The 10,554-nt window shown below is 39.9% G+C and overlaps 1 protein-coding gene across 1 annotated transcript in view; it reads right to left on the bottom strand.

Annotated features, from left to right (window-relative positions):
- vipr1a (vasoactive intestinal peptide receptor 1a) overlaps nucleotides 1-10,554 on the bottom strand; it is a 78,505-nt gene that overhangs the window by 2,285 nt on the left and 65,666 nt on the right. The window contains exons 7-12 of the mRNA XM_052128825.1: nucleotides 8,738-8,891; nucleotides 5,210-5,270; nucleotides 4,748-4,814; nucleotides 4,550-4,641; nucleotides 4,314-4,443; nucleotides 3,386-3,427 (exon numbers count right to left, since the gene is read on the bottom strand). Coding sequence (XP_051984785.1) covers nucleotides 3,386-3,427; nucleotides 4,314-4,443; nucleotides 4,550-4,641; nucleotides 4,748-4,814; nucleotides 5,210-5,270; nucleotides 8,738-8,891 — 546 coding nt within the window. The remainder of the gene's footprint in view (nucleotides 1-3,385; nucleotides 3,428-4,313; nucleotides 4,444-4,549; nucleotides 4,642-4,747; nucleotides 4,815-5,209; nucleotides 5,271-8,737; nucleotides 8,892-10,554) is intronic.

The raw sequence follows: 10,554 nt of genomic DNA, 5'->3' as shown, positions 1-10,554 counted from the left end.
GTTTACCCCGGTGGACGAGAGGGTCGCCTCCCTACGCCTACGGGTTGTGGGGGGGGGGAAACTCTGACTGTTGTCTGTGCATATGCACCGAACAGCAGTTCAGAGTATTCGGCATTCTTGGAGACCCTGAATGGAGTCCTGAATAGGGCCCCAGTAGGGGACTCCATAGTGATGCTGGGTGACTTCAATGCACACGTGGGAAATGACAGGGACACCTGGAAAGGTGTGATTGGGAGGAACGGCCTCCCCGATCTGAACTCAAGTGGATGTTTGTTATTAGACTTCTGTGCTAGTCATGGATTATCTATAACAAACACCATGTTCGAACATAAGGATGCTCATAAGTGTACGTGGTACCAGAGCACCCTAGGCCGAAGGTCGATGATCAATTTTGTAATCGTGTCATCGGATCTGAGGCCATATGTTTTGGACACTCTGGTGAAGAGAGGGGCAGAGCTGTCAACCGATCACCATCTGGTGGTGAGTTGGATCAGGGGGTGGGGAAAGACTCTGGACAGACCTGGGAAGCCCAAGCGAGTAGTGCGGGTGAACTGGGAACGTTTGGAGGTCCACGAGATCTTCGACTCACATCTCCGGCGGAGCTTTTCAGGCATCCCTGCGGAGGTTGGGGACATTGAACCAGAGTGGGCAATGTTCAAAGCTTCCATTGCCGAAGCCGCGGTGGAGAGCTGCGGCCTCAAGGTTTTAGGTGCCGCAAGGGGTGGTAACCATCGAACACCGTGGTGGACACTGGTGGTCAGGGAAGCCGTCCGACTGAAGAAAGAAGCCTTCCGGGATTTGTTGTCCCGGAGGTCTCCGGAGGCAGTTGCAAGGTACCGACAGGCCCGAAGGGCTGCGGCCTCGGCCGTGAGGGAGGCAAAGGAGTGGGTGTGGGAAAAGTTCGGAGAAGCCATGGAGAAGGACTTTTGGTCCGCACCAAAGTGCTTCTGGAAAACCGTCCACCACCTTAGGAGGTGGAAACGGGGAACCATCCAAGGTGTATACAGCTTAGATGGGACGCTTTTGACCTCCACCGAGGAGGTTATTGGGCGGTGGAAGGAACACTTTGAAGAACTCCTAAATCCCAACATGCCCTCTATGCTAGAGGCAGAGCCGGAGGCTGATGGGGGATCAGATTCTATTTCCTTGGGGGAGATCACTGAGGTAGTCAAACAACTCTGCAGTGGCAAAGCCCCGGGGATTGATGAGATCCGACCAGAAATGCTGAAAGCTTTGGATGTGGAGGGGGTGTCATGGATGTCATGGAAATCTGGGACAGTGCCTAAGGAGTGGCAGAACGGGGTGGTGATTCCCCTCTTCAAAAAGGGGGATCAGAGAGTGTGTGCCAACTACAGGGGTATCACACTTCTCAGCCTCCCTGGTAAAGTTTACTCCAAGGTGCTGGAGAGGAGGGTTTGGCCGATTGTTGAAACTCAGATTGAAGAGGAACAATGCGGTTTTCGCCCTGGCCGTGGAACGACGGACCAGATCTTTACTCTCGCAAGGACCCTGGAGGGGCCCTGGGAGTATGCCCATCCGGTCTGCATGTGTTTTGTGGATCTGGAGAAGGCGTATGACCGGGTCCCCCGGGAGATACTGTGGGAGGTGCCGCGGGAGTACGGGGTGGGGGGGTCCCTTCTTAGGGCGATCCAATTCCTGTACGTCCAAAGCGAGAGCTGTGTCCGGGTCCTCGGCATGAAGTCGAGTTCATTCCATGTGGGGGTTGGTCTCCACCGAGGCTTTGCTTTGTCACCAATCCTGTTTGTGATATTCATGGACAGGATATCGAGGCGAAGTCAGGGTGGGGAAGGTGTGCGGTTCGGTGGGCTGGGGATCTCATCGCTGCTTTTTGCAGATGATGTTGTCTTCATGTCATCATCGGTCCGTGACCTTCAGCTCTCACTGGATCACTTGGCAGTCGAGTGTGAAGCGGCTGGGATGAGGATTAGCACCTCTAAATCTGAGGCCATGGTTCTCAGCAGGAAACCGATGGAGTGCGTACTCCAGGTAGGGAAGGAGGTATTGTGCCAAGTGAAGGAGTTCAAGTACCTCGGGGTCTTGTTCACGAGTGAGGGGACAATGGAGCGGGAGGTTGGCCGGAGAATCGGGGCAGCGGGGGCGGTATTGCACTCGCTCTATCGCACCGTTGTCACGAAAAGAGAGCTGAGCCGGAAGGCAAAGTTCTCGATCTACTGGCCAATTTTTGTTCCTACCCTCACCTATGGTCATGAAGGCTGGGTCATGACCGAAAGAACTAGGTCGCGAGTACAAGCGGCCGAAATGGGCTTCCTCAGAAGGGTGGCGGGCTTCTCCCTTAGAGATAGGGTGAGGAGCTCAGTCATCCGTGAGGAGCTCGGAGTAGAGCCGCTGCTTCTTTGCGTCGAAAGGAGTCAGTTGAGGTGGTTGGGCATCTGGTAAGGATGCCCCCTGGCCACCTCCCTAGGGAAGTGTTTCAGGCACGTCCACCTGGGAGGAGGCCTCGGGAAGACCCAGGATTAGGAGGAGAGATTACATCTCCACACTGGCCTGGGAACGCCTCGGGGTCCCCCAGTCAGAGCTGGTTAATGTGGCTCGGGATAGGGAAGTTTGGGGCCCCCTGCTGGAGCAGCTGCCCCCGCGACCCGACTTCGGATAAGCGATTGAGGATGGATGGATGGACATTTAAAACATGAATTATGTTCATATGCATGTCTTCACAAATAAAATATTTTAAAATTCACAATTTCATATTTCAATTTCATAACAGAATTCCAATAATATAAATTAAGTAATCTTTAACTAACTAACTAACAAAAACAAGTTTTAGAAATACATTTTCTTAAAAGTTACATAATTTAATTAAATGTAATTGTGATATGAAATTGAAATGTGTAAATCTTAAAAATAGGCTAAAATAATTTTTGCTGTGTTTGTGTTTCTGTAACAGCTGAAGGGACTGTATAGATATTTTAATTTTATATACATTATTTTGAATTGAGTGGAAAAACAAACTTTTCTTTGAAAAGTGTTTTAGACAGTAACTTAAAAGTAGAGTAATTTGTAACACGACAACTTTTTTAGATGAAGTAATCAGTAAAATAATATGGGAAGTAAAAATTTAGGGAAGTAATTAGTAATCTGTGGTGGATTACCTTTTTGTGTAATTTCCCCAAAATAGATGATTAACTATTGCTAAGACACCTACAGTATGTGAAATTGAGGAGAACTAAAAAAGCAGAATTTGTTTGCAGATGCTTTGATATTTTGTTATCTAATGCAATGACATTCATGCACTTTTACACATGACTTGTGTCAAAATAAGTCTTGGGGCCACTGTAAATGGTATTTGCATGCCTCTCACTGATAAAATAATACATGAAAGAATATTGCATGCTTATATTATTACCTCTCCATTTAGAAAACAGTACAGGACAGCGACACAAAATCCCTGAAGGAAAACAGACAAGGCAGTCAATACGATCTGCAGCAGGACGATCATACATGCGTCACGTTCTTGCGATAAAACACTTGATGGAGCGCAAATTCCAACTGTATGCCAATGATTGCCTTATGTTTAATAATAGGGTAGTAAACAATACATTGTATCCTAAAGCTGCTTTTTGTATTGTCTTATCAATAATTAACTCTTCTGCCACAAGAATGTAATGCATTTTAATTATCTGATTAAATATTTATTATCTGATTATATATATAAATATTTTTTTTTATATTTAAATATAACTATGTATAATTATTTAATCATTATATATTGAATTATTGTTATATGAGGGGCTTTCAGCAAATATGTGTTTATGCGATTAATCGCGATTAATTAATCGGGACATCATGTAATTAATTGAGAATTTTGACAATCAATTGAGAATAAAGAATAAAACAGCTTTTCTAAGGTTATTGATACAGTATATTACTGGAGTCTTAATAGCATGTGATTGCTCATTATTGTATACATTTATTTTTAAAATGACTATTTATTTAGGATAAAACCTTTAAACTTAATGAGGAAACAATTACCGAGTGCACCTTAAAATTTTAACTCATTTGACTTGGAGAAATGATGCACGGTCAGTTAAAGTAGTTAAGCCCATTTTATCTGTCCACATACATCTATTCAATCTGGCTGAATAACAAACACAAAGGGAATAAACATCACTGGGGATGTCTGGGGTTGAAGCAAGCTGGCAGATCCCATGGTGAGTCTGTCATTTTGGACATTTTTGGTATTCTACTGCCATTTAGGGAATCCAGACTAAATAAGCAAAGCTTCTAGCAGAGTAAGACTGTTTGTGTGTTTGTTTCAGTCCCCTACTGCCTACCTGAAAGGACCCCAGGATCAAGTCAAACACCAGACGCACATTAGACTCTATGTGATGAGGCATGAAGGCAAAGATTATGTAGTTTATTCCAAACAGAGGAATCAAAAGTAGAGTTGATTTTGCCAGTCTCCTGCAAATCAAATGAAATGGCATAGGTTGAAAAAAAAAAGTAAGTTAATACTGTGCAAATAAGACCTTAGCATTTATGGACAATATTTATTTCAATATAAACTCACGAGTACTGGTGTGAGTCATTTCTCCCAATATCTCGGCAACTGATTTTTTGTCGAAGTATCCGGATGATACAAATGAAGAGAATAAAGTTCATCTAGAAAAACAGTATAAACTGATTGGGTTCTATCTGAAGTACTTCATTTACCACCATCCACATTACCTTCAAATTCACATTACATTTTAGCAATTCTGTCACTCACCAGTATTGTTATCAAAGCAGGGGTTCTTATAATCCACCACAGATCATCATCAATAAAATCCCAGCATCTGTCAAAAGGAAACAATACCCATTTAAGTCACTACAAGAAATGCTATAGAGGCTCTAAATATAGTCTCCTGACCTCTATGACGGCATGCCATTTTTCAACACAAAGAACAGCCCAGAGTGAAGATTGTTGAAATAGGATTTACACTGTCAGCTGTATTGTAGCTATTGGCAGAGGGTGTGCAGAAGGCAGATATTCTATAGAGCTCATACATTCATAAAGGCAAGCACATTCTTTTCTCAAATAACTTGCTTTTCATTGTTACCCTTAAGTACAGTGGTTACAACAAGTTGAGGCAGTAGGGACTTGTTTCTCCTCCCATGAATGTGTATTTAAAAATGTAATGAAGAAGCAAAGTTAGGAGTGCTGTTCTGTGAACAAGCAGTATTTACTTACCCAATATCATGTAAATAAGCTTTTGTGATGCTCCAGATTGTTATGAAGACACCTGGAACTCCTACCATGCACATCAAACACACTTACTTGCAACATTTTGTAAATAAATAAAATGAAATAAATAAATAAAATAAAAATAGAAATCAATATTGTAAAATATTTAAATATTTGTTATACATTTTAAGTATCTGTCTGAAAGCATGTTTACACAGATTTTCTTCTGTAGTAGGTCTACAAGGTAATTAGGAATTCAATAAAACAAGTGGGAATGCCAGTTAGCCTTAATTGCCTTAATAAACCTTAATTGATCCTGAAATATACAGTTGAAGATAAGTTTACATACACTTAGGTCATTCAAACAAATTTTGTAGCCACTCCACAAATTTAATAATAGCAAATTATAGTTTTGGAAAGTCATTTAGGACATCTTTGTGCATGACATGAGAACTTTTCCAACAATTGTTTACAGACAGATTGTTTCTCTTTTAATTGACTATATCACAATTCCAGTGGGTCAGAAGTTTGCATACACCAAGAGAACTGTGCCTTTAAGCAGCTTGGAAAATTCCAGAAAATGATGTCAAGCCTTTTGACAATTAGCCAATTAGCTTCTGATAGGAGGTGTACTAAATTGGAGGTGTTCCTGTTGAAGGGAGTCCACCTATCGGTCCAATGGCGGCATCCAATAGCATGGCTGAAGGTCTCCTGTTCGTTCTGTCTTTTCGTGCATAATTTGATTTGAGTTCAATGTTTTATTAATCTTATCATTTATTTTGTCTTTATTTCATCTGACTCCAATTATGAAAAACCTAATTGATGTATCTATGCTCTGAATTTTAGTTTTGTATCTTATTATTTTTAGTAATTCTCTCTTCTAAACTGCATTTTTATTTCAATGTTATTTGGGTCCTGTACCGGCCAGACGCAGGTCCTTTAACTATAAACTCAGATATATAGTCCTTATAGGTTCTCGGCTTTATCCATTTAGTCTTATTTGGCTAAGTTCAGTATAGATTCTCGACACACCATTTATCCTCAGTCAATTAAGTTCTGTTTTACAGATTCTCAGTCCTACTCTTAATACTCCTGTTTAATTCTACTTGGCTAAGTTCTGTTATAGATTCTCGGTTCACCGTTTAGCCTTTTAGTACATACTTAACTAATTGGATACTTCTGAAGTAGCTTAGTTAAGCCAACTCTGACCATAGATTTGTAGTTAATAATAAATATACCTGAAAACAGTCCTTCAGAATGAATTATAATAAAAATTTATTTTACCAGGTAATAGAAATACATTCAAACAATCCAATTAAAATAATCAATAAAAATCAAAGCTATCAGTGAACCAAGCATAATAATTGTATTAAAGTTGCATTGGATTCAAGCATTTACCAAACATAAGAAATTCAAATTTGCATACGTCGTAGAGAAACGACACAGCAATTGTGTGGGAGATCTGAATACAGAATCCATGAACAATGTGTCAAATTTCTTAAATACTCAAACCAGAGAAAACATAAACAAAGGGAATTTTAGGAGTGGTTATGTTTGGAAGTCCTGGGGTCATACTTTATCTGCATGCAGGAGGTAATTTAGATGAAAGACCCAGGAGGTAAGCACACCCCCAAGCAATGGCCAGAATTTGTTTACATTGTTAAAACTGTATTACCAGATATGATCAGTTGTGGTGAGGAGACCATAGTACCAGTCGCACATTTTGAATGATACCAAACATGTATGATAAAAAAACTTTTACATTATAGAACAGAATAAGTAATTACTTAGTTTTAGGTGAATCTAAAATGACCAGAAGTGAGATACGTAAGAGAGGGGGGCAGATGTGGTTGAAAATTTTGTTTTATGGTCCTTGCTCTGTATGGTGTGTTTTTCATGTGGAGATGTTCTTCTGTGTGAGAGTTTTTTTGACTTGGTTCTTGCAGAGTTGCATAGTCATCCTGGTGCCAGCCTTACACTGTGGATGTATTTTAAGGCCTACTTTCAAACTCGGCCTCTTTGCTTGACATCATGTGAAAATCAAAAGAAATCAGCCAAGACCTCTGAAAAAACATTGTGGACCTCCACAAGTCTGGTTCATCCTTGGGAGCAATTTCCAAATGCCCAAAGGTACCACGTTCATATGTACAAACAATAGTACCCAAGTATAAACACCATGGGACCATGTAGCCATCATACAGCTCAGGAAGGAGATGCATTCTGTCTCCTAGAGATGAACGTAGTTTGGTGCGAAAAGTAAATCAATCCCAGAACAACAGCAAAGGACCTTGTGAAGATGCTGGAGGAAACAGGTAGACAAGTATCTTTATCCACAGTAAAAACAAGTCCTATATCGACATAACCTGAAAGGCTGCTCAGCAAGGAAGAAGCCACAGCTCCATAAAAAAATCCAGACTACAGTTTGCAAGTGCACATGGGGACAAAGTCTTTCATTTCTCCAAAAACCTACTTTTTGGAGAAATGTCCTCTGGTCTAATGAAATTGAACTCTATGGCCATAATGACCATAGTTATGTTTGGAGGAAAAAGTTTGAGGTTTGCAATCTGAATAACAACATCCCAAATGTGAAGCATGGGGTTGGAAGCATCATGTTGTGGGGGTGCTTTGCTGCAGGAGAGACTGGTGGACTTTACAAAATAGATGGCATCATGAAGAAGGAAAATGATGTGTATATATTGAGGCAACATCTCAAGACATCAACCAGGAAGTTATAGCTCAGTCACAAATGGGTTTTCCAAATGGACATTGACCCCAAACATACCTCCAAATTTGTAGCAAAAGGGCTTAAGGACAACAAAGTCAAGGTATTGGCTTGGCCATCACAAAGCCCTGACCTCAATCCGATAGAAAAATTGTGAGCAGAACTGAAAAAGCGTGTGCAAGCAAGGAGGACTACAAACCTGTTACACCAGTTTTGTCAGGAGGAATGGGCCAAAATTTCAGCAACTTATTGTGAGATGCTTGTAGAAGGCTACCCAAAATGTTTGATCCAAGTTAAACAATTTAAAGGCAATGCTTCCAAATACTAACAAAGTGTATGTAAACTTCTTACCGACTGAGAATGTGATGAAAGAAATAAAAGCTAAAATAAATCCTTCTCTCTACTATTATTCTGACATTTCACATTCTTAATTAGTGATCCTAACTGACCTAAGACAGCAAATGTTTTCTATGATTAAATGTCAGTAATTGTGATAAACTGAGTTTAAATGTATTTGGCTAAGGTGTGTAAACTTCTGACTTCAACTGTAGATCCGATCCTGCTTTAAGAATTGTAATTTTAAAGAAATGTGTGTCATGTGAAACATTTCTCAACACTATTACTGTACATTTATGACGTTGAGAGGTTAATTACCAAGTCGTAAGTGTGTACACGCTCAAAGTCCTATTGACTTTAGTGATCAATTTGTCTTTCACATTTGACAGGTGCTGCTCTTAAGTTGAGAAGATTTATAAGACCTCAGGGCAATTTATCTCTATTATACTGATGCTGAGAAACAAGCACACACTCACCCCATCCAATGAGAATGTACCACCAAAAGTACTTCCTCTCAGAGAAGAAGGATACAGCCAGTAGAGCATGGAGATAAAGACCTTCCACCAATAACCAGAAGAAACTGGCCATGACGCCATACTGGAAGAACACCACTGCAGCCTTGCAGCTCACCTGTGAAATGCAGAGAGAGTTCTGTTTAGAGCTATTACGGACTTGTATATATTATAACAGGAACTGCGGTCTTGCATGTTTACCATGTATTTAATCAAATGGAATGCCTTGGCTGTTTACTGCACTGGTTTGTAGCATGTGGTATGCACAAGAAAACATTGTGCAACACTTCTAATGAGGGGCATTAAAAAAAGTGTAAACACATAATTAATTGCTGTATGCTGTTCTGTTAATGTTTGACACTTATAATATTTCTAGTGTGCTGATAGTAGTACAAACTGCACCTGCACTGCATAATTATCAACTATTAGTATTCCATAGTTATTAGAATAATGACATAACAATAAACAATATCAATATAAAGATTATGAAATCACACAGGCACAGCAACCTTCAGTTCACTCAGTTCACTATATGCATTCTACATAAAACAAAATGTTAACCTTATAATGTGCTTCATGTTGTAAAGTCAAAAATATTATTAAACATCACTGAATCAACCTGAAAACATTAGGTTACACCAACAAAACAAATTTTAAAGGCATATTCAGTGTTCAGTACAAGTTTAGCTCAATCGTCATAATTTGTGGCATAATGATGATTACCACAAAAATTATTTAGACTTGTCCTTCCAAGCAAAAGTCGAGGTTACAGTGAGGCAATTACAATGGAAGTGAATGGAGCAAATATCTGGAGGGTTTAAAGGCAGAGATGTGAAGCTTATAATTTTATAAAAGCACTTACATTAATTCTTCTGTTAAAACTTGTTTATTAGCTGTAAATTGTTTAGATTGTAATTTAGTCATTTTAGGGTTTTAGGGTTTGTTGACATTAAATATTCTTTAAGTTGTATAACTGGCAATAACTTATACACAAATAAAAGGTTTGTTTATCATACTAAAATCATGTTAACTCCCATACTGTTAATGCCTTTAGTGTATACTTTTGAAACAGTGAGCATTAGGGTTGTAACGGTTCACTCATCTCACAGTTCAGTTATCGATACTGAATTCATGGTTTGGTTTGGTTCATGACACTAAACAAAGGCTGAATCAAAAAAGTTAAGATTGAAAGGGGACATATAATTCAAAATCCACTTTTCATTGTTTTTGAGCATATTTATGTTTCCCCAGTGTATGTAGACAATCACAAAATATGGTAAAAGACCATCCCTTCATTACTTTCCTTTGTCCATCAATAAAAAACAGTGTCTCTGAAAAAGCCATTCTGTTTGCAGCCTCTTATGAGATCAAAAGGGGAAAGGTAATGCTCACAGCTGGCGAAGAGATCCGTCTGAATAGCTTAGATCCGCCCTCATTATAACCGGAGCAAGCAGCGCACAGTCCACCATATTTATCTCCTTGCTAGAGCCACTTGTGCTAACTTGAGAATGTCTGAACTACAAGGTAAATATGCCAAATGTTCTGTTGTTGGCTGCAAGAGTGAACACAAAAGTCTTCATGTACTCCATGTAATCTGAGCCACTGAAGACCAAGTGGATTAGTTTAATTTTTGATGGCAATGTGCGCACAACAATAGGAAAATCCCTATATGTTTGTGCAAACCATTTTAAGTCAGACTGCTTTATCAACAAGGGTCAACAGAATGCTGGATTTGCTTCCAAGCTAAAGATCAAGGATGGATAGATACCAACTGTCTGTAC

Source organism: Xyrauchen texanus, chromosome 6 (assembly GCF_025860055.1).
Source record: "Xyrauchen texanus isolate HMW12.3.18 chromosome 6, RBS_HiC_50CHRs, whole genome shotgun sequence".
Lineage (NCBI taxonomy): Eukaryota > Metazoa > Chordata > Actinopteri > Cypriniformes > Catostomidae > Xyrauchen > Xyrauchen texanus.
Note: the sequence above shows the minus strand (reverse complement) of the source record. Positions and strands in the feature narration are given on the sequence as shown.